The sequence below is a fragment of the Mobula hypostoma genome (genome assembly GCF_963921235.1).
Source record: "Mobula hypostoma chromosome 30 unlocalized genomic scaffold, sMobHyp1.1 SUPER_30_unloc_5, whole genome shotgun sequence".
Classification (NCBI taxonomy): domain Eukaryota; kingdom Metazoa; phylum Chordata; class Chondrichthyes; order Myliobatiformes; family Myliobatidae; genus Mobula; species Mobula hypostoma.
Genome location: NW_026948162.1, coordinates 157,523 through 182,249, shown reverse-complemented (window position 1 = coordinate 182,249; position 24,727 = coordinate 157,523). Strand labels below are relative to the sequence as shown.

The window sequence follows — 24,727 nt, the reverse complement described above, 5'->3', positions numbered from 1 at the left end:
TAGAAGGAGTCAATTTTAGAAAACCTAACACATTTATCTTCCTACATCTACACATTTAGTCCAGTGGTTGTGGAGCATACTGATCCCTTCTTTGTAGAAGTCGGCGTCTTGGACTTCTAGAAGTGGTCCATAGCAGGGGTGAATGATACATTTGTGGCCTAAGGTAGAAGGAGATGAGTTATTAACTTCCTTTCTGCATTTTCACTCAAAGAGTTGAACTGCACGTGCATGTAACGAGAGCTGTATAACTCATCTCCTTCTACCCGAGGCCACAAACTTATCAATCACCCCTGCCGTGGACCACTTCTACAAGGAAGGGATCCGTGCACTCCACGACTGCTGGACTAAGTGTGTACATGTAGGAGGGGACTATGCTGAAAAATAAATGTGCTAGGTTTTCTAAGATTTACTCCTTCTACCTTAGGCCACGAACTTATGAATCATCCCACGTAGATGTAGTGTATATGGATTTCAGCAAGACATTTGATAAGGTACCCCATGCAAGGCTTATTGAGAAAGTAAGGAGGCATGGGATCCAAGGGGACATTGCTTTGTGAATCCAGAACTGGCTTGCCCACAGAAGGTAAGGTTCATCCATTGTCATCGATAAAGACCTCGACATCATTAGTACTTTTTACGAGGTCGAGTTGCTAGCTTGACACTCAACCCGGCATGGATGGAAAGCGTGCCCGGGAGCGGCCTGACTGGATTCGAACTCGGGAACCCTCGCTCCGGAGTCTGGCGTTGATGTCACTACTCCACCAGCTGGCTAACAGCTCCAGGGAGCCACAGGTGGGAGCAGAGTTCCAGGTGGGGAGCAAAGGTGGACAAACCGCCCTGAAAAAGACGCAACATGTTCCCCCACCCTGACGCCCCATACACCACCCACAGAAGGTAAAGAGCGGTTGTAGACGGGTCATATTCTGCATGGAGGCCGGTGACCAGTGGTGTGCCTCAGGGATCTGTTCTGGGACCCTTACTCTTCGTGATTTTTATAAATGACCTGGATGAGGGAGTTGAGGGATGGGTTAGTAAATTTTCTGATGACACAAAAGTTGGGGGTGTTGTGGATAGTGTGGAGGGCTGTCAGAGGTTACAACGGGACATTGATAGGATGCAAAACTGGGCTAAGAAGTGGCAGATGGAGTTCAACCCAGATAAGTGTGAGGTGGTTCATTTTGGTAGGTCAAGTATGATGGCAGAATATAGTATTAATGGTAAGACTCTTGGCAGTGTGGAGGATCAGAGGGATCTTGGGGTCCAAGTCCATAGGACACTCAAAGCTGCTACGCAGGTTGACTCTGTGGTTAAGAAGGCATACGGTGCATTGGCCTTCATCAGTCATGGGATTGAGTTTAAGAGCTGAGAGGTAATGTTGCAGCTATATAGGACCCTGGTCAGACCCCACTTGGAGTACTGTGCTCAGATCTGGTTGCCTCACTATAGGAAGGACGTGGAAACCATAGAAAGGGTGCAGAGGAGATTTACAAGGATGTTGCCTGGATTGGGGAGAATGCCCAATGAGAATAGGTTGAGTGAACTTGGCCTTTTCTCCTTGGAGTGACGGAGGATGAGAGGTGACCTGATAGAGGTGTACAAGATAATGGGAAGCATTGATCGTGTGGATGGTCAGAGGCTTTTCCCCAGTTCTGAAATTGCTAGCATGAGAGAGCATAGTTTTAAGATACTTGGAAGTTGGTATGGAGGAGATGTCAGGAGTAAGTGCATAAGAGAGTGGCCAGTGTGTGGAATGGGCTGCTGGCGGTGGTGGTGGAGGCGGAAACGATAGGGTCTTTTAACAGACTCCTGGATGGCTACATGGAGCTTAGAAAAATAGAGGGCTATGGGTGAAGCCTAGGCAGTTCAAAGGTAGGGACATGTTCGGCACAGCTTTGTGGGCCGAAGGGCCTGTATTGTGCTGCATGTTTTCTATGTTCCTAAACTGATTGAAAGGAAGACACAAGAGCCCGGGAATGCGGTTTACTTTAAGTGAGGCATGCATGCATCACATGGTAGTGTGATGATATATAAATTCACATATTTACACATATAAACCATAATGAATTATTTAAATGAATGAATGCTTAATGAAACTACACACACACACACACACACACACACGCACACGCACACGCACACGCACACGCACACACACACACACACACATACACATATATATATATACACACACAAGAATATTGAAATAATACTTAAAGATTAAGTATACAACAGCCACCTAGAGCAGGCCCTGATGCAGAGTGATTTGGGGGAGAAAGAAGCTCTTCGACCAATCCCCTCAGTTTAGCATTGGCACCAGACCATAGGAAGCAGGAGTCACAACTTCACATTTTTACAAGTAACACATACAAAATGCAGAGGGAATTTATCAAGTCAAGCAGCATCTATAGAGGGGAACAAACAGTCAATGGCATCTGCAGAATCTCATCCTTATGTTTTTCTGTATGTGCATGTAATGGGCCTTGGGATGGTTTCCAGGTGAGAACTTACCAACAAAAACTACTGGAAATCTTGAGCTGGTCAGATAGCATCACTGGAAGTACCCCTAGCAGGACACTCCATATACCCACCACTCTCTGCGTAAAAATAACCTACCTCTGATATTTCCCCCCTATACTTTCCTCCAATAACTTTAAAATTATGCCATCTTCTGTTAGCCATTTATGCCCTGGGAAAAAGAGAAAAAAAATGAGGTAATGTTCATGGGTTCAATGTCCATTCAGGAATCTGATAGCAGAGGGGAAGAAGCTGTTCCTAAAATGTTGAATGTCTGTCTTCAGACGTCTGACGGGTGGGAGAAGAGGGCATGTCAGGATGGTGGGTTCCTCAGTGATGGGTGCCATTTGTTTTTGAGGCATCACCTTTAAAGGTGTCCTCCATACTGGGGAGTGTATTGTCCACGATGGAGCTGGCTAAGTTTATAACTCTCTGCTGCCTTTTCCAATTGGCCCCTCCATGCCACATCATACTATACCATATCAAGAGTTTTGGTATACTTAAAGCAGAAGTTGATAGTAAGGATGGCAAAGGTTACAGGGAGAAAGCAGGGGAATGGGGTTGAGAGGGATATTAAATCTCCCATGAGGGATTGTGGAGCAGACTTGATGGGTCGAGAGTGCCCTAATTCTGCTCTTATGCCTTATGGTCAATTTGACATAAACAAAAAGGAAACGCCTGAAACTGTTGAGCTAAACATTAAGTTGAGAAGGATAATGACAGAGCTTGGTCTTGTATTGAGACTCAGTATAACATTACACGAGACTACAGACAGGTAGGTTACAGCAGGAGAGAGATGAGGATTTAAAACAGCAGACAGCAGAAAGCTCAGGCTGTTTCTGCAGCCTCCAACTGAATGCATTTGTATCAACATTATGATATTCTCTGCAATGAAGCAAGCCAGCACGGACTGAGAGGAACCTTGTGGAGTAGGTCCACAGGACCCTTGAATAGGCTCTGTCCCTGTCCAAGAACCATGTGGCAAGATAACGACAGAACCAGATTTACTCTAATTCTACTGTTCCTTAACTGTAGCACGTATCGTGATGCCGGCAGTTCCCAATCAAAGATCCTTCAACTTAAAATATGTCAGCTGGTCAGGTAAGATTGACACTCAGTCACGGCAGAACGGTGAGCATGAGTGTACGTCGGACTCTCTGGAAGGACAACACAATAATGGGAGTGAGGGAGGAGCAACAGCACTCCAACATACACCAACATACCACATTTCCCTAACACATAGACGTACACGCACACAAACAGGACTGTGCAAAAGTCTTAGGCATATATATAAAACATTCTGTAAAGTGAAACATGTCATCAAAATCCTTGGCAAACTTCTATAGATGTGTGGTGGAAAGTGTGCTGACTGGCTGCACTATGGCCTGGTATGGGAACATCACTGCTTTTGAGTGGAAAATCCTACAGAAGTATTGGATTCGGCACAGTACATCATGGGTAAAACTCTCCCAACCACTGAGCACACCTACATGAAACATTACCGCAGAAAAGCAGCATCCATCATCAAAGACTCTCACCAGCCAGGCCATGCTCTTTTCTCGCTGCTGTCACCAGGTAGAAGTTACAAAAGCCTCAGGGCTCGCACCACCAGATTGAAGAACAGTTGCGACCCCTGAATCACCAGGCTTTGTACAAAAGGGGATAACTACACTCAGTTAAGGACTCTCTTGTCTTGTTATTTTATAATTTATTGTTATTTATTTATATTTGCAATTGCACAGTTTGTTGTTCATCGATCCTGTTTACAGTTACTGTTCTATAGATTTGCTGAGTATGTCCGCAGAAAAAGAATCTTAGAGTTGTATGTGGTGACATGTATGTATTCTGATAATAAATTTTACATTGAACTTTGATGCTTTCAAAAATAATGAAATTAAAAGTTTCTAAATATCAAAATAATTTACTATAAAGAGCAGGAAATGCTAAAAACTAAATCAAATCAATATTTGATGTGACCACTCTTTGCCCTTAAAACTGCACCTATTCTCTGAGGTACACTGTTGTGCAGTTTTAAAAGAAACTCATAGAAACATTCCAGATGTTAAAAGGCCTGAACAGATTAGATATGGCAAAGTTATTTCCCATGGTAGGGGAGTCTAGGACAAGAGGGCACGACTTCAGGATTGAAAGACGTCCTTTTAGAACTGAGATGCGGAGAAATTATGTTAGTCAGAGGGTAATAAATCTGTGGAATTTGTTGCCATGAGCGGCTGTGGAAGCCAAGTCATTGGGTGTATTTAAGGCAGAGATAAATGCGTTCTTGATTATCCAGGGCATTAAAGGGAATGGGGAGAAGGCAGGGGAGTGGGAATGACTGGATGAAGTGGATCAGCCCATGATTGAATGGCAGAGCAGACTCGATGGGCTGAATGGCCTACTTCTGCTCCTAAATCTTATAAGACCATAAGATGGTCTTATAGTATCATAAAATAGGCTGGGTGGTTGTTCAAAGCATTTTGGAGAATTTGCCACAGATCTTCTGCAGACTTTGGCTGTCTTACTTGCTTCTGTCTCTCCAGGCAATCCCAGACAGCCTTTGTGGGGGCAGACCATCTGAAACCATATAAAAGATCTAGGGTGCCTAAGATGTTTGCACAGTACTGTACAGATTTTGATGGGACCATATCTGTGACCCTCCTAAACTGTGACAGGACAGTGTCCACGGCCCCTACAACACAACACACACTGACACTCGATTTGAATTATCACCATACTATCTGCCGGTCTGGGCTGGGATAAAGGGATCTGTCTGCATCTCAAGACATGTATTTTCTCACTGTTGCCTTTTTCTCTTCTCTCCTTCCCGCCCCCTCCCTTTTCCTTCTCTTTCCCTTCACTCTCTCCCGCCCTGGTAGTTTCTGGATTTCTGAGTTCCCAGCAGAGTTTAACCTGGACAGTGGCCTGGCAGAGCAGGTGAAAGAGCTCCAGGAAACAGCAAGCCGGGAGGGACACCGGAGACACAGCCAGTTGGTGGACATCTCCCAGGTGTAAGCAAAAATGGGGCAGGTTGTGTTCTGGGAGGTCACTGCAGGTGGGTGGTTGGGAAATCTTTGTAAGTAGATGAAAATATGTTCAGATGTTTGACTGGAGTAATGGAAGTTTGCTTAGAGGGACCAGAGCAGAAATTGATTCTTATTTAGAGATACAGCGCTGACTTGGCCCTTCTAGCCCTTGGAGCCACTCCGCCCAGCAACCCCCAACAACCCCAATTTAACATTCAGCTAATCACGGGACAATTTACAATGACCAATTAACCTGCCCAGTATGACTTTGGACTGTGGGAGGAAACCAGATTACCTGGAGAAAACCCACGTATTTCACGGGGAAGACATGGGGAAGTCATTATAGAGAACATCGGGAGAGAACGCCAAACTCCAGCGGCCCAAACTGTAATAGCATCGCACTACCATGGCGCCCAAAAAACTGGGGTAAAAAAGTTTCTGGGATGCATGAGGGAATGAAATTAGGGAGAAAGTTTCCAGCCAGAATCGAGGGAGAATACTTTTGGGGGTTGGGTACTAAAGAAATTGGGGGAAGTGCATTTGTTGAGAAGCAAATGCTGAGGAAATAGGGAGAATATTTCCAGTGTGTGGAGTCTGATAAATCTGGATCTTAGTGGCTCTCTGTAGGGCGAGCTACCGATATGGTTGTCTCTTGTTCTGCAGTCTATATGGCTGATTTCACCACATTCAATCTCTTTGGTTGTCCTGTTACAGACCTTCATATGAGTGGAAGAGGCAGATCACACAACGCAACCATGTGACACAGAAGAAGAGGAAAATGTCCCTATTTTTTGACCATCTGGGACCTTTGGAGTTGGCCGAACACTTGACCTATCTGGAATACAGATCATTCTGTCGGATCCTGGTGAGAATCCATCTCTTTTCCAGGTCTGGGAATTTTTTTTAACCTGGAGCAGCACATCCCGAGTGGATATGGAGGCAGTGCCATCACATTACAGGTTACCCAGGCAAATGTCATTGTGGTTTCATGCCACATCAATCAGTTTAACATCTCATCTGAAACACAATATCTCAGTCAGTGCAGGAGTATTTGTACGAGAAGTTTTAAAAATATCCCAGCATGGTAACAGGCTCTTCCAGCCCAATGTGTCTGCACCACCCAGTTACACCCCTGGGGCAATTAACCTACTAACCAGGATGTCTTGGAATGTGGGAGGAAACTGGAGCAACCGGAGGCTACCCATGAAGTCACAAGGAGAACGTATAACCTCCTTACAAACAGCAGCGGGAATTAACCCAGGTTAGGCTAACCCTGGGCACCACTGTAGCATAGCAGTTAGTACGATGCTATTACAGATCAGGGTGTCAGAATTCAGAGTTCAATTCCGGTTTCCTCTGCACGAAGTCCCTGTGCAATGCGTGGGTTTTCTCTGGGTGACTCAGTTTTCTCCCACAGTCCAAAAACACGTCAAGTAGATTAATTGTCCTGTGATTAGTTTAGGGGTTAAATTGGGATTGTTGGGAGTTGCTAGGCAGTGTGGATTGAAGGGCTGAAAGGATCTATTCCGCACTGAATCTCTAAGTGAATCTGTAAAATGTGGCTGACCTCTACTTTCACATACAAGTCTCTGGAGTGGGATTTTAACCAATGTATTGGAATTGGATTTAAATGTATCCTGACACTGAGCCTCAGCTCAACTTGAGAAAGAACCCCCTTCTGCCTAATTGCTTTGTTATAATTTCGCAGCATCTACAAAGGCACCTGGGAATACAAGTCCATAATTCATCTGGGATTCTGGGAATATAGGTCCATAATTCATTGAATGTAGTGTCACAGGTGATCAGAATCAGAATCAGGTTTATTATCACCAGCATGTTTTGTGAGATTTATTAACTTAGCAGCAGCAGTTCAATGCAATACATAATATAGAAAAAAATAATAATAAATAAACAAGCAAATCAATTACTGTATACGTATATTGAATAGATTAAAAATCGTGCAAAAAACAGAAATAATATATATTAAAAAAGTGAGGTAATGTTCAAGGGTTCAACGTCCATTTAGGAATCGTATGGCAGAGGAGAAGAAGATGTTCCTGAATCACTGAGTGTGTGCCTTCAGGCTTCTGTACCCCCTACCTGATGGTAACAGTGAGAAAAGGGCATGCCCTGGGTGCTGGAGTTCCTTAATAATGGACGCTGCCTTTCTGAGACACTGCTCCCTGAAGATGTCCTGTGTACTTTGTAGGCTAGTGCCTAAGATGGAGCTGACTAGATTTACAACCTTCTGCAGCTTCTTTGCAGTAGCCCCTCCATACCAGACAGTGATGCAGCCTGTCAGAATGCTCTCGATGGTACAACTATAGAAGTTTTTAAGTGTATTTGTTGACATACCAAATCTTTTCAAACTCCTAATGAAGTATTGTTGCTGTGTTGCATGGATAGGGTTGTAAAGAAAGCTTTTGGCACATTGGCCTTCATAAATCAAAGTACTGAGTACAGGAGATGGGATGTTATGGTGAAGTTGGATAAGGCATTAGTGAGACCTAACTTGGAGTATTGTGTGCAGTTTTGGTCACCTAGCTACAGAAAAGATGTAAATAAGATTGAAAGAGTACAGAGAAAATTTACAAGGATGTTGCCGGGACTGGAGGACCTGAGTTATGAGGAAAGAATGAATAGGTCAGGACTTCATTCCTTGAAGTGCAGAAGATTGAGAGGAGATTTGTTAGAGGTATACAAAATTATGAGGGGTATAGATAGGGTAAATGCAGGCAAGCTTTTTCTGCTGATGTTGTGTGGGACTACAACGAGAAGTTATGTGTTAAGGGTGAAAGGATAAAGGTTTAAAGGGAACATGAGGTGAAAGTTCTTCAGAGGGTTGTGAGAGTGTGGAAAACGTTGCCAGTGCAAGTGGTGCATACAAGCTCAAATTCAACGTTTAAGAGAAGGTACACAAATGGCAGGGACGTGGAAGGCCATGGTCACGGAGCAGGTTGATGGGAGTAGGCAGTTTAAATGGTTTGGCGTGGACTAGATGGGCTGAAGGGCCTGTTTCTGTGCCGTACTTCTCTATGACATCTCCTCCAGTTAACAGTAGCAGATCTGCTCTCTCTGCAGATTCCTTTGCTCCAACTATGAAGAAGTGAAGGGATGGGTTAGTGAGCTTACTGATGACACAAAGGTTGGGGGTGTTGTGGATAGTGTGGAGGGCTGTCAGAGGTTACAGCAGGACATTGATAGGATGCAAAACTGGGCTGAGAAGTGGCAGATGGAGTTCAACCCAGATAAGTGTGAGGTGGTTCATTTTGGTAGGTCAAATATGATGACAGAATATCGTATTAATGGTAAGACTCTTGGCAGTGTGGAGGATCAGAGGGATCTTGGGGTCCAAGTCCATAGGATGCTCAAAGCAGCTGCGCAGGTTGATTCTGTGGTTAAGAAGGCGTACGGTGTATTGGCCTTCATCAATCGTGGAATTGAATTTAGTAACCAAGAGGTAATGTTGCAGCTATATAGGACCCTAGTCAGACCCCACTTGGAGTACTGTGCTCAGTTCTGGTTGCCTCACTACAGGAAGGATGTGGAAGCCATAGAAAGGGTGCAGAGGAGATTCACAAGGACGTCCTGGATTGGGGAGCATGTTTTATGAGAATAGGTTGAGTGAACTCAGCCTTTTCTCCTTGGAGCGACGGAGGATGAGAGGTGACCTGGTAGAGGTGTATAAGATGATGAGAGGCATTGATCGTGTGGATAGTCAGAGGCTTTTTCCAAGGGCTGAAATGGCTGCCACAAGAAGACACAGGTTTAAGGTGCTGGGGAGAAGGTACAGAGGAGATGTCAGGGATAAGTTTTTCACTCAGAGTGGTGAGTGCGTGGATGGGCTGCTGGCAACGATGGTCGAGGTGGATACATAGAAACATAGAAACATAGAAAATAGGTGCAGGAGTAGGCCATTCGGCCCTTCGAGCCTGCACCGCCATTTATTATGATCATGGCTGATCATCCAACTCAGAACCCAGCCTTCCCTCCATACCCCCTGACCCCTGTAGCCACAAGGGCCATATCTAACTTCCTTTTAAACATAGCTAATGAACTGGCCTCAACAGTTTGCTGTGGCAGAGAATTCCACAGATTCACCACTCTCTGTGTGAAGAAGTTTTTCCTAACCTCGGTCCTAAAAGGCTTCCCCTCTATCCTCAAACTGTGACCCCTCGTTCTAGACCTCCCCAACATCGGGAACAATCTTCCCGCATCTAGCCTGTCCAATCCCTTTAGGATCTTATACGTTTCAATCAGATCCCCCCTCAATCTTCTAAATTCCAACGAGTACAAGCCCAGTTCATCCAGTCTTTCTTCATATGAAAGACCTGCCATCCCAGGAATCAATCTGGTGAACCTTCTTTGTACTCCCTCTATGGCAAAGATGTCTTTCCTCAGATTAGGGGACCAAAACTGCACACAATACTCCAGGTGTGGTCTCACCAAGGCCTTGTACAACTGCAGTAGTACCTCCCTGCTCCTGTACTCCAATCCTCTCGCTATAAATGCCAGCATACCGTTCGCCTTTTTCACTGCCTGCTGTACCTGCATGCCCACTTTCAATGACTGGTGTATAATGACACCCAGGTCTCGTTGCACCTCCCCTTTTCCTAATCGGCCACCATTCAGATAATAATCTGTTTTCCTATTTTTGCCACCAAAGTGGATAACTTCACATTTATCCACATTAAATTGCATCTGCCATGAGTTTGCCCACTCACCCAACCTATCCAAGTCACCCTGCATCCTCTTAGCATCCTCCTCACTGCTAACACTGCCACCCAGCTTTGTGTCATCCGCAAACTTGGAGATGCTGCATTTAATTCCCTCATCCAAGTCATTAATATATATTGTAAACAACTGGGGTCCCAGCACTGAGCCTTGCGGTACCCCACTAGTCACCGCCTGCCATTCTGAAAAGGTCCCGTTTATTCCCACTCTTTGCTTCCTGTCTGCTAACCAATTCTCCACCCACACCAATACCTTACCCCCAATACCGAGTGCTTTAAGTTTGCACACTAATCTCCTATGTGGGACCTTGTCAAAAGCCTTTTGAAAATCCAAATATACCACATCCACTGGTTCTCCCCTATCCACTCTACTAGTTACATCCTCAAAAAATTCTATGAGATTCGTCAGACATGATTTTCCTTTCACAAATCCATGCTGACTTTGTCCGATCATTTCACCGCTTTCCAAATGTGCTGTTATCACATCCTTGATAACTGACTCCAGCAGTTTCCCCACCACCGACGTTAGGCTAACCGGCCTATAATTCCCCGGTTTCTCTCTCCCTCCTTTTTTAAAAAGTGGGGTTACATTAGCCACCCTCCAATCCTCAGGAACTAGTCCAGAATCTAACGAGTTTTGAAAAATTATCACTAATGCATCCACTATTTCTTGGGCCACTTCCTTAAGCACTCTGGGATGCAGACCATCTGGCCCTGGGGATTTATCTGCCTTCAATCCCTTCAATTTACCTAACACCACTTCCCTACTAACATGTATTTCGCTCAGTTCCTCCATCTCACTGGACCCTCTGTCCCTTACTATTTCTGGAAGATTATTTATGTCCTCCTTAGTGAAGACAGAACCAAAGTAATTATTCAATTGGTCTGCCATGTCCTTGCTCCCCATAATCAATTCACCTGTTTCTGTTTGCAGGGGACCTACATTTGTCTTTATCAGTCTTTTCCTTTTTACATATCTATAAAAGCTTTTACAGTCCGTTTTTATGTTCTCTGCCAGTTTTCTCTCATAATCTTTTTTCCCCTTCCTAATTAAGCCCTTTGTCCTCCTCTGCTGAACTCTGAATTTCTCCCAGTCCTCAGGTGAGCCACTTTCTCTGGCTAATTTGTATGCTACTTCTTTGGAATTGATACTATCCCTAATTTCTCTTGTCAGCCACGGGTGCACTACCTTCCTTGATTTATTCTTTTGCCAAACTGGGATGAACAATTGTTGTAGTTCATCCATGCAACCTTTAAATGCCTGCCATTGCATATCCACCGTCAATCCTTGAAGTGTCATTTGCCAGTCTATCTTAGCTAATTCACGTCTCATACCTTCAAAGTTACCCCTCTTTAAGTTCAGAACCTTTGTTTCTGAATTAACTACGTCACTCTCCATGTTAATGAAGAATTCCACCATATTATGGTCACTCTTACCCAAGGGGCCTCTCACGACAGGGTCTTTTAAGAGACTTTTGGATAGGTACATGGAACCTAGAAAAATAGAGGGCTATAGGTAAGCCTAGTAATTTCTAATGTAGGGACATATTCAGCACAACTTTATGGGCTGAAGGGCCTGTATTGTGCTGTAGGTTTTCTATGTTTCTGTAAAAACAAGGTAAGACCCAAATCTGGCATCATATTTGACCTACCAAAATGAACCTTACGAAGGGCCTCGGCCCGAAACGTCAACTGTACCTCTTCCTAGAGATGCTGCCTGGCCTGCTGCATTCACTAGCAAATTTGATGTGTGTCACTTCACACTTATCTGGGTTGAACTCCATCTGCCACTTCTCAGCCCAGTTTTGCATCCTATCAATGTCCCGCTGTAACCTCTGACCGCCCTCCACACTATCCACAACACACCCAACCTATGTGTCATCAGCAAATTTACTAACCCATCCCACCAGTTCCTCATCCAGGTCATTTATAAAAATCACAAAGAGAAGGGGTCCCAGAACAGATCCCTGAGGCATGCTACTACAGAATATGACCTGTCTACAACTACTCTTTGCCTCCTGTGGGAAAGCCAATTACTGATCCACAAAGCAAGGTCCCCTTGGATCTCATGCCTCCTTACTTTCTCAATCAGCCTTGCATGGAGTACCTAATCAAATGTCTTGCTGAAATCCATGTACACTACATCTACAGCTCTACCTTCATCAACGTGTTTAGTCACATTCTCAAAAAATTCAACCAGACTTCTAGGCACAACCTACCTTTGACAAAGCCATGCTGACTATTCCTAATCATATTATGCCTCTCCAAATGTTCATAAATCTTGCCTCTCAGGATCTTCTCCATCAACTTATCAACCACTGGTCTATAATTTCCTGGGCTATCTACTCCCTTTCTTGAATAAGGGAACAATATCTGCAAACCTCCAATCCTCCGGAACCTCTCCCATCCCCAGTGATGATGCAAAGATCATCGCCAGAGGCTCAGCCATCTCCTCCCTCGCTTCCCACAGTAGCCTGGGGTTCATTTCATCCTCTTTCTTAATGTCTATATGCTCAAGCTTTTCAATCCACTGTAATTCATCCCTACAGTTGCCAAGATCCTTTTCCGTAGTGAATACTGAAGTGAAGTATTTATTAAGTACCTCTGCTATCTCCTCTGGTTTCATACACTATCACATTTGATTGGTCCTATTCTCTTACGTCTTATCCTCTTGCTCTTCACATACACGTGGAATGCCTTGGGGTTTTCCTTAATCCTGCTCACCAAGGCTCCTTCTGGCTCTCCTAATTTCATTCTTAAACTCCTTCCAGCTAGCCTTATAATCTTCTAGATCTCTAGCATTACCTACTTTTTTCGAACCTTTCATAAGGTTTTCTTTTCTTAACTAGATTTTCAACAGCCTTTGTACACCACGGTTCCTGTACTCTACTATCCTTTCCCTGTCTCGTTGGAACGTACCTATGAAGAGCTCCATGCAAATATCCCCTGAACATTTGCCACATTTCCCTGAAAACATCTATTCCCAACTTATGCTTCCAAGTCCCTGCCTGATAGTTTCATATTTCCCCTTATTCCAATTAAATGCTTTCCTATCTTGTCTGTTCCTATCCCTCTCCAATGCTCTGGTAAAGGAGAATCAATGCTATATCAGAGTCAGAATCAGGTTTATTATCACCGGCATGTGTCGTGAAATCTGTTAACTTAGCAGCAGCAGTTCAATGCAATAATATAGAATTTAAAAAAAATAATAATAGATAATAAATGAAATAATAATAATATATAAATAAGTAAATTAATTACAGTATATGTACATTGAATAGATTTTTTTTTAAAGTGCAAAAAACAGAAATACTATATTAAAAAAAAAGTGAGGTAGTGTCCAAGGGTTCAATGCCCATTTGGGAATAAGATGCAGACTGATGGCATTTGGGAATCAGATGGTGGAGGGGAAGAAGCTGTTCCTGTATCACCGAGTGTGTGCCTTCAGGCTTCTGTACCCCCTACCTAATGGTAACAGTGAGAAAAGGGCATGCCCTGGGTGCTGGAGGTTCTTAATAATGGACGCTGCCTTTCTGAGACACCGCTCCCTGAAGATGTCCTGTGTACTTTGTAGGCTAGTGCCCAAGATGGAGCTGACTAGATTTACAACCTTCTGCAGCTTCTTTCAGTCCTGTGCAGTAGCCCCTCCATACCAGACAGTCAGTATGTCTACTATATACAACTTTGAGATTCGTCTCCTTACAGGCAGCCACAAAACAATAGAACCCATTAAAAAAAAGACCATCAAACACTCAATTTACAGAAAAAAATCAAATCTTGCAAATAATGAAAGTAAACAATGACATTCAGAACAGAAGTTCCTGAAAGTGAGTCCACAACCATGAAGCTGATCCGGGAGTCCATTAGCCGCAGGCGACAGCCTCGGTTCAGTGCAGAGAGAAGTGAACCTCACAAACAGTGGCCTCCCTCTGCTGCAGCCCTGGCACCTAGTCCTTTTCAATCTGGCCTGACGCTTAAATTGGCCAGACAGCAGGTTCTTGGACCCGGGTCCAGCCGTTTGAGAAGCTCTCAGCACTGGGCTGTGCTGACTCAGTTTGGCCCGTATCCGACCTTTCCAGTTCTACCAGTGCCAAACCTCGGCTTGCTTCTTGCTTTCGGGCCTGGGCCCTCGGCCACTCGACTCTGCCTCGGCTCAGTTCTGTTGCTTCAAATTGCCCCCAAGTCTGCTGCAGCAGACAAACATCGGTTCATTCCCCGCTCTCAGAACTGTCACCTGGATTTCGATTGTAAACGCCACGCTGCAACCATCGAGACTTCAATTCCCACCAAGCAGCCTCTGCTGGAGGGTGTAAATTATTCCTTAAATATATTGGTGAATTCTCACAGGGGCCAATATTCCCAATACTCCCAAACCCACATTTTATTTTGACGGGTACTATTGTTAAGTCTTCAAGAGTGACCCAGAGCTTTTGGTTGGCTGCCCTCTGTAATTCCCCACCCTATTCCCAATCTGACCAAATGGGTCTGTGGCCTCCTGAACTCTTACAGACAGTAGACTATAGACAATAGGTGCAGGAATAGGCCATTCGGCCCTTCGAGCCAGCACCACAATTCACTGTGATCATGGATGATCATCCACTATCAGTATCCAGTTCCTGCCTTATCCCCATAACCTTTGATTCCGCTATCTTTAAGAGCTCTATACTATCTCTTTCTTGAAAACATCCAGAGATTTGGCCTCCACTGCCTTCTGGGGCAGAGCATTCTACATATCCACCACTCTCTGGGTGAAAAAGTTTTTCCTCAACTCCGTTTTAAATGGCCTACCCCTTATTCTTAAACTGTGGCCTCTGGTTCTGGACTCACCCATCAGCGGGAACATGTTTCCTGCCTCTAGCGTGTCCAATCCCTTAATAATCTTATAAGTTTCAATCAGATCCCCTCTCATCCTTCTAAATTCCAGTCTATACAAGCCCAGTCGCTCCAATATTTCAACATATGACAGTCCCAGCATCCCAGGAATTAACCTTGTGAACCTACGCTGCACTCCCTCAATAGCAAGAATGTCCTTCCTCAAATTTGGAGACCAAAACTGCACACAGTACTCCAGGTGTGGTCTCACCAGGGCCCTGTACAGCTGCAGAAGGACCTCTTTGCTCCTATACTCAATTCCCCTTGTTATGAAGGCCAGCATGCCATTAGCTTTCTTCACTGCCTGCTGTACTTGCATGCTTGCTTTCTGTGACTGACGTACAAGAACACCTAGATCTCGTTGTACCTCCCCTTTTCCTAACTTGACTCCATTTAGATAATAATCTGCCTTGCTGTTCTTACTACCAAAGTGAATAACCTCACATTTATCCACATTAAGCTGCATCTGCCATGCATCTGCCCACTCACCCAGCCTGTCCAAGTCACCCTGCATTCTCATAACATCCTCCTCACATTTCACACTACCACCCAGCTTTGTGCCATCTGCAAATTTGCTAATGTTACTTTTAATCCCTTCATCTAAATCATTAATGTATGTTGTAAACAGCTGTGGTCCCAGCACTGAACCCGTGGTACCCCACTGGTCACCGCCTGCCATTCCGAAAGGGACCCGTTAATCGCTACTCTTTGTTTCCTGTCAGCCAGCCAACTTTCAATCCATGTCAGTACCCTACCCCCAATACCATGTGCCCTAATTTTGCCCACTAATCTCCTATGTGGGACTTTATCAAAGGCTTTCTGAAAGTCTAGGTACACTACATCCACTGGCTCTCCCTTGTCCATTTTCATAGTTACATCCTCAAAAAATTCCAGAAGATTAGTCAAGCACAATTTCCCCTTCGTAAATCCATGCTGACTCAGACCTATCCTGTTACTGCCATCCAGATGTGTCATAATTTCATCTTTTATAATTGACTCCAGCATCTTTCCCACCACCGACGTCAGGCTAACCGGTCTATAATTCCCCGTTTTCTCTCTCCCTCCTTTCTTGAAAAGTGGGATAACATTAGCCACCCTCCAATCCAGAGGAACTGATCCTGAATCTATAGAACATTGGAAAATGATTACCAATGCGTCCACAATTTCTAAAGCCACCTCTTACAGTGTGGTCCACATTTGCTGGAGTATGTTGCAGTCTGCAGGATTCCATGCTAAATTCTCCAACTTGAGGTCACTCTCTCTCTCTCTGTCTCTCTCTCTCTCTCTCTGTTTTTATCAGCATTGACCATTCGGTTTTGCTATTTAATTTGCATATTCTTATCCACTGGTATTGCTCTCTGGGTTAGATGAGCCATCACTACCCAGACTACACAATATCATACTCTGTCTATTTAATGGTCTTGTTATTTTACCCTGCGGCAGACATTCTCTGCGTTCCACCCATTGCTCTCCCACGCCATGCCTGCTACCGTGCCTTCTCTCCCCGATTCTGATGGGCCTTTGATTTGAAAAGTTGACTGTACTTTCTCACAAATACTGCCTGACCTGCTGAGTTTCCTGGCACCTTCTGTTCTCCTGACAAAAGCAGATAACGGTATCTGGTCAAGAGCACACTGCTATCTGTGGTAAGTTACTGTGGCCGATTTCTTTTGTCAGACTTCCTGCAGTGTACAGAGAACACATTTCACAGATGTACTTCCTTTGTTGTGAAGTGTTTGTAAGTTGGCGCACCTGGACAAGTAAGTGAGTTGTTAGCAAGTTACCTGGTTTTCTGTAGTCAAACGCCACTTGCAATGTGAAAGTTGTCAACTCACACCTGAAAATGAGGCCGGAAGAGGTAAAATAAACCAAAAGCCGTTTCAATACCAATGAGCATCATCAATTTGTGCTGCTCCCTTGCTATCTCTGTACCAAAAAAAATCCTGTTTCCCATTTTAGAAGGCATGATGAGAACACAGTAGGACAATATTTTCTGCTGTTCCATAAGAAGTATTTTCGTTTTGCCAGTTAAAAGGGACAGCTTGGACCTGTCACTGAACTTCAAGGGCCAAACTATGAGTGAACTTTGACTTCTTCCAAAATATTAAATCAATAGTAAAAGTTTTTTGCTTTACAGATAGATTTTGGAGCTTTTCCTACTCTGCAATGGTGAATGCCTAAAAGAAATGTAATCACAAGGTGCTCTGTGGTACCATATACGTACTTTGATCATTTTATTTTGAACTTGAACTTTGGACTCTGAACTTTGAATTCGCTGTATTCTGACTCTGGACTGCCGAGACTGCAGTCATACCTTAAAATAGACATTGGGTGCTGGAGGAGCAGTTGCTGGCAAATCGATGGGAGCAAAAGTAGTTCTGACAAGGGACAGGGAATATATTCAGCATATGGTCCAAAGTCCTGCCTTTAGTTTGGGACAAGGAAGTTGCATCAGCACAATCTTCAGTTTTCTGGACTCCAAAACGGACAGGGAGCATCAGCTCTCCACTTACTGCACTCTGTGATACGGAAGTATCAAGCAATGTGAAGCTGCCCAGAAAACTCAAGAAATTCCAAGGTCGCTGATACAACAAAGATTTGTTTTGAGGAGGGCATGAAAGAAATGAAAATAGGTTAAGTCACAGAATTTACAAAGGACAGACAGATTATCATATGATGAATCCACTTTGTAGGAGGAATAGGAAATCAAAAAAACACTCTAGGTGTTGGAAATCTAAAATAGAAATGGAAAATGCCAGGATGAACAGATTAAGCAACCTCTGTGAACAGAGAAACTTTCATATTGCAGAAACAAAATGTCCAAAATCTTGAAAAATAAGTAACTGACACCCTTTTGCTGAATCTGTCAAAAGATAAGTATCTGAGACCCCTTTGGTGAATCTGTCATAAGATAAATACCTGGGACCCTTTCAGTGAAGTTATCACAAGATAAATATCTGGTATTCTTTTGGTGAATCAGTCAAAAGATAAATATCTGGGAGCATTTTGGTGAATGCACCTCTGCACTAAAACCACCCTAAATTGAATATTGCATTGATAACAGTGTTGTAAAGGAGCATGAGGCATTTAATTACATTGAAGATATCAGATTAACACTTTGATGTGTATATTTTAACCAGTACTTGTCATCTTAATAACAGCAACTCACTAACTGATATTCCACAGCACCATAAATTAATTTAGACACATTATTTCCAGTAAATTCATGAGGAAGAGTAAGATTTTAATCTGTACAATGTATTCCCCTTTCCTGACTCTCTACTCTCTCTCCGTCCCTGTATCTGTATCGGCATAATGTATTCCTCTCATTCCTGACTGACTCTCTACTCTCTCTCCATTCCCTGCACAGTTCCAGGATTTTCACAGTTTTGCAAAGCACGGCTGTACCAAGGACAATCCCATCCTTGAGCGGTTCATCAGTCTCTTTAACAGTGTCTCCCAGTGGGTGCAAATGATGGTTCTGAGCATGCACACTCCACAGCAGAGAGCTGAGGTCATCACCAAGTTTGTCCACATGGCCCAGGTAGGTGTCGTTGGGATGGGGTGGACCAGCCTCACCACAATGCCCAGGCTGAAGCTGCAGAGGTTCAGAGTGGATTTGTGTGAATCTACTGGAGGGAACACTCATGATATGAGAGCTTGTGTGATTTTTAACTTTGAATTCACGAAGATAAGATCCATTTGTACTGGGAAATGGGTTCTAAAGAAATACTGAGAAATAAGACGTGTGAATGTGGTGGCCAGTTTCTGTGGAGTACCACTCTGTGTAAGCCATTCATTTCCATAGCTATTATGTAATCCAAAAGATAATAGACAAAGATTAGCTTTATTTTTCACATTACATCGAAACATTGAAATATACAGTGAAATATGCCAACTCCTGCTCACAGTCCTTACGTTCTTATTGAACGGTGGAGCAGGCTTAACTGGCCAGATGCAGGTTTCTGTGTGCAGGAGAGCTTTCCCTTTGCATTGGGACCTTACCCGTGCCTGCCATCTGGTGGAGAAGCGAGTGAGCACCCACTTCGAGATCTCTCTGTGTAGGACACCCTTTCCACTGCGACCGGGGGTGGAGGGTGCTACACAGAACAGTGTGAGCAACAGGCTTATAAATGGTCCATGATCTCCAGGGACGTCTCCCATTTTTATGGCCTGAAGGAATCTGTGTTCTATGCGCTGAAAACAAGGCAGAGATTTCAGCCCTTCTTCGAGTGTTTGGCAAGCTGTGAAATTCATACATTGATGTTCCTGGAGATGCGAACTCTGGCTGGAGACAGACATACTGTAGAACATAGACAGAAACAGACTTTTTGGCTCATGATATCTGTGCTGACCATAATGCTAATTTAAACTGCACATCTGCCTGCACCTGGTGAATATCCCTCTATTCCATGCCTGTTCATGTGTCTATCTAAATACCTCTTAAACATTGCTATCAAATCTGCTTACAGCACCTCCCTGTCAGCACATTTCAGACACCTACCACCTGTCTGTGAAACAAGAAATTACCATGTAGATCTCCACCCCTAACCTAAAAGCTATGCCGTCTGGTATTTGACATTTCCACCCATTATTTTATATCCATATCACATCATTTCTCAGCTTCTTAACGCTCCAGAGAAAACAACCCCTCTTTATAGTTAATAATCTTTTATCAAGGCAACATCCTGGTGAACCTTTCCTTCACCCTCTCCAAAGCCTCCACATCATTCCGATGACATGGTGACCAGAACGTGTACACAATACTCGCTATCACAGCCATGTATCCTTTCTTGGAACGTGCCTCCGTCGCCAACTTACTCCAGTTGGCTTTAGGATTCGTTTCCAAGCCTCTCAATTTGGACCTTCTGAGGATCCCAGGTACTCACATTTCATTGACTCTGCCTCTCGCCGCTTCTCCCGTCAAGCTCTGAAGGCGACGCTCTCCGCCATGAGGAGGTACTTGGTGTCCCTATCCCAGACCCTCCCACACCTTCGGGACACTTTCTTCGCCGTCTGTAATGGTCCTACCCGCTATTTCATCCTCCGTCGGATCCACGCCTGCAATCGCCGTTTTTTTGACTTTGTCATGTTAGGCAAAGATCGCAAGATCTTACATCTACGGACTCCAGAGCCTGCCGGCCCCGACGCTAGCAGGCATGAACTTTCAATTGCGGCTCTTGCCATTGATCTCGGCGGCTCCAACACCTCAGGACATATTCAAAACCCGGACTCCAGCAACGACCATGGAGACATTCAAAGCGATCGCGCAACCACCAACTGCGACTCCAGCCTTGAACTCCAGGCCGGGTCTTTATGTGCTGCTGTTGTGACTCCCGTCTCCCCTTCCCCCACCACCACTCCGCAGCCCCGTCTTCCTCAGATCCCACCGTCAACTCCTGGGCCCTCAGAGGCTCCATCTTCCTCTCACCCCAACCCTCCCCTCTCCATTGACACCCCCAGCCTCCCCCCTCCCCCCTCTGATCCCAGCTCTCATCCGTGCCGGGTCTTTACCATCCCCTCCGACCTTCAACTGTCGGAGGCAGAGCGCTCTGTCCTCAGTAAGGGCCTCACGCTTGTCCCCCTTCGCCCACACCTCAGCGAGTTCCGTGTTCGCCATGATGCGAAACTTTTCTTCCGCCGTCTCCGTCTCCGAGCCTACTTCTTCGGCAAGGACTCTTCCACCCCCACCGATGACCCCTTCTCCCGTCTTCAACCCTCCTCTTCTTCATGGACACCCCGCTCTGGTCTTCTGCCTGCTCTGGATCTCTTTATTGCCAACTGCCGACGGGACATCAACCGTCTCGACTTCACCGCACCTTGTCCCCATTCCAACCTCACTCCTTCGGAACGCTCTGCTCTCCGCTCCCTCCGCACTAATCCTAACATTATTATTAAACCCGCTGATAAGGGGGGTGCTGTTGTAGTCTGGCGTACTGACCTCTACCTTGCCGAGGCACAGCGACAACTCGCGGATACCTCCTCTTATTTACCCCTCGATCGTGACCCCACTAAGGAGCACCAGGCCATTGTCTCCCACACTATCAACGACTTTATCCGCTCAGGGGATCTCCCATCCACTGCTACCAACCTTATAGTTCCCACACCCCGCACTTCCCGTTTCTACCTCCTACCCAAGATCCACAAACCTGCCTGTCCTGGCCGACCTATTGTCTCAGCTTGCTCCTGCCCCACCGAACTCGTTTCTGCATACCTCGACACTGTTTTATCACCCCTTGTTCAATCCCTTCCGACCTATGTTCGTGACACTTATCACGCTCTTAAACTTTTCGATGATTTTAAGTTCCCTGGCCCCCACCGCTTTATTTTCACCATGGATGTCCAGTCCCTATATACTTCCATCCCCCATCAGGAAGGTCTCAAAGCTCTACGCTTCTTTTTGGATTCCAGACCTAATCAGTTCCCCTCTACCACCACTCTGCTCCGTCTAGCAGAATTAGTCCTTACTCTTAATAATTTCTCCTTTTGCTCCTCCCATTTCCTCCAAACTAAAGGTGTAGCTATGGGCACCCGTATGGGTCCTAGCTATGCCTGCCTTTTTGTTGGGTTTGTGGAACAATCTATGTTCCGTGCCTATTCTGGTATCTGTCCCCCACTTTTCCTTCGCTACATCGACGACTGCATTGGCGCTGCTTCCTGCACGCATGCAGAACTCGTTGACTTTATTAACTTTGCCTCCAACTTTCACCCTGCCCTCAAGTTTACCTGGTCCATTTCCGACACCTCCCTCCCCTTTCTAGATCTTTCTGTCTCTGTCTCTGGAGACAGCTTATCCACTGATGTCTACTATAAGCCTACTGACTCTCACAGCTATCTGGACTATTCCTCTTCTCACCCTGTCTCTTGCAAAAACGCCATCCCCTTCTTGCAATTCCTCCGTCTCCGCCGCATCTGCTCTCAGGATGAGGCTTTTCATTCTAGGACGAGGGAGATGTCTTCATTTTTTAAAGAAAGGGGCTTCCCTTCCTCCACTATCAACTCTGCTCTTAAACGCATCTCCCCCATTTCACGTACATCTGCTCTCACTCCATCCTCCCACCACCCCACTAGGAATAGGGTTCCCCTGGTCCTCACCTACCACCCCACCAGCCTCCGGGTCCAACATATTATTCTCCGTAACTTCCGCCACCTCCAACGGGATCCCACCACTAAGCATATCTTTCCCTCCCCCCTCTCTGCATTCCGCAGGGATCGCTCCCTACACAACTCCCTTGTCCATCCGTCCCCCCCATCCCTCCCCACTGATCTCCCTCCTGGCACTTATCCGTGTAAGCGGAACAAGTGCTACACATGCCCTTACACTTCCTCCCTTACCACCATTCAGGGCCCCAAACAGTCCTTCCAGGTGAGGCATCACTTCACCTGTGAGTCGACTGGGGTGATATACTGCGTCCGGTGCTCCCGATGTGGCCTTTTATATATTGGTGAGACCCGACGCAGACTGGGAGACCGCTTTGCTGAACATCTACGCTCTGTCCGCCAGAGAAAGCAGGATCTCCCAGTGGCCACACATTTTAATTCCACATCCCATTCCCATTCTGACATGTCTATCCACGGCCTCCTCTACTGTAAAGATGAAGCCACACTCAGGTTGGAGGAACAACACCTTATATTCCGTCTGGGTAGCCTCCAACCTGATGGCATGAACATTGACTTCTCTAACTTCCGCTAGGCCCCACCTCCCCCTCGTACCCCATCTGTTACTCTTTTTTATGCACACATTCTTTCTCTCACTCTCCTTTTTCTCCCTCTGTCCCTCTGAATATACCTCTTGCCCATCCTCTGGGTCACCCCCCCCCCGTCTTTCTTCCCGGACCTCCTGTCCCATGATCCTCTCGTATCCCCTTCTGCCTATCACCTGTCCAGCTCTCGGCTCCATCCCTCCCCCTCCTGTCTTCTCCTATCATTTTGCATCTCCCCCTCCCCCTCCAGCTTTCAAATCCCTTACTCACTCTTCCTTCAGTTAGTCCTGACGAAGGGTCTCGGCCTGAAACGTCGACTGTGCCTCTTCCTATAGATGCTGCTTGGCCTGCTGCGTTCACCAGCAACTTTGATGTGTGTTGGTTGACACAATACTCCAAATGCCTCTAGGGTTGGGTGTGTTTCAGAAAATGTCTGTGAAATGCAATAATTTTAAAACAAACAAAAAGACACAGAGTGAATCGCGAATGAATGAGAGCTGGAGAATTTTTCCCTAGGCGGAAATGGTTAATACCAGGGGGCATCATTTTAACACGAAAGGAAAAAAATATGGGGCGGGGGGGGCATGTCAAGGGTCATTTTTTTACAGAGTGGTAGGTGTGTAGAATGCCCCCTGCCAGGGGTGGTGGTAGAGGCAGATAGATTAGGGGCCATGAGACCATAGACGTAGGAGTAGAATTAGGCTATCTGGCTCATCGAGTTTGTTCCACCATTCAATCATGGCTGATCCTTTTATCATCTCCTCCTCAACCCCAGTTCCCGGCCTTCTCCCCGTAACCTTTGATGCCATGTCCAATCAAGAACCTATCAATTTCTACCTTAAATACATCCACCGACCTGGCCTCCACAGCTGCACGTGGCAACAAATTCCACAAATTCGCCACCCTTTGTCTAAAGGAATTTCTTCACATCTCTGTTTTGAAAGGGAGCCCCTCTATCCTGAGGCTGTGCCCTCTTGTCCTAGACCCTCCCACCATGGGAAACATCCTTTCCACATCTACTCTGTCTAGACCTTTCAATACTCAAAAGTTTTCAATGAGATCCCCCTTCATCTTCTGAATTCCAGTGAGTACAGACCCAGAGCCATCAAACATTCCTCGTATGATAACCCTTTCATTCCTGGAATCATCCTTGTGAACCTCCTCTGGACCCTCTCCAATGCCAGCACATCTTTTCTAAGATGAGAGGCACAAAACTGCTCAGAATACTCAAGGTGAGGCCTCACCAATGTCTTCTAAAGCCTCAGCATTATATCCTTGCCCCTGGATTAGAGCGCATGTCTTATGAGGAGAGGTTGAACAAACCAAAGCTTTTCTCTGTGAAATGAAGGAGGATGAGAACTGTCTTGACAGAGATGTACAAGATGATATAAGGCATCGATAGAGTGGACAGCCAGAAATTTTTCCCCCAGGGTGGAAATGGCTAATATGAGAGGGCATAATTTTCAGGTGATTAGAGGAAAGTATAAGGGTGGGATTTCAGGGATAAGTTTTTTACACAGAGTGTAGTGGGTGCATAGAACACCCTGCTTGGCATGTTGGTAGAGCCAGATACATTAGGGACATTTAAGACTATTAGATAGGCTCATGGATGACAGAAAACTGGAGAGATATGTGGGAGGGAAGGGTTAGATTGATCTTAGAGTGGTTAAAAAGTTAGCACAGCATCGTGGCCTGAAGGGACTGTACTGGGCTGTGGTGTTCTGTGTTCTATTTGCTATGAAAATTTAAAAAAATACACATACGAGAGATCCTGCAGATGCTGGAAATCAGAGCAGTGCACACAAAATGCTGGAGGAACTCAGCAAGTCAGTCAGCATTTTGGGCCGAGACTCTGATCAGGACTGGGACGGAAGGGGAAAGG

The 24,727-nt window shown here is 45.3% G+C and overlaps 1 protein-coding gene across 2 annotated transcripts in view; it reads left to right on the top strand.

The window, feature by feature from the left end:
• Positions 1-24,727, top strand: part of LOC134341373 (RAS guanyl-releasing protein 2) — a 53,424-nt gene that overhangs the window by 4,885 nt on the left and 23,812 nt on the right. The window contains exons 2-5 of one of the 2 annotated variants that reach the window (XM_063039224.1): positions 3,550-3,615; positions 5,391-5,522; positions 6,252-6,402; positions 18,513-18,686. In XM_063039224.1, the coding sequence (XP_062895294.1) occupies positions 3,550-3,615; positions 5,391-5,522; positions 6,252-6,402; positions 18,513-18,686 (523 nt within the window). Of the gene's footprint in view, positions 1-3,534; positions 3,616-5,390; positions 5,523-6,251; positions 6,403-18,512; positions 18,687-24,727 lie in introns of those variants that run through there. The other variant, XM_063039223.1, reaches the window with a different exon arrangement.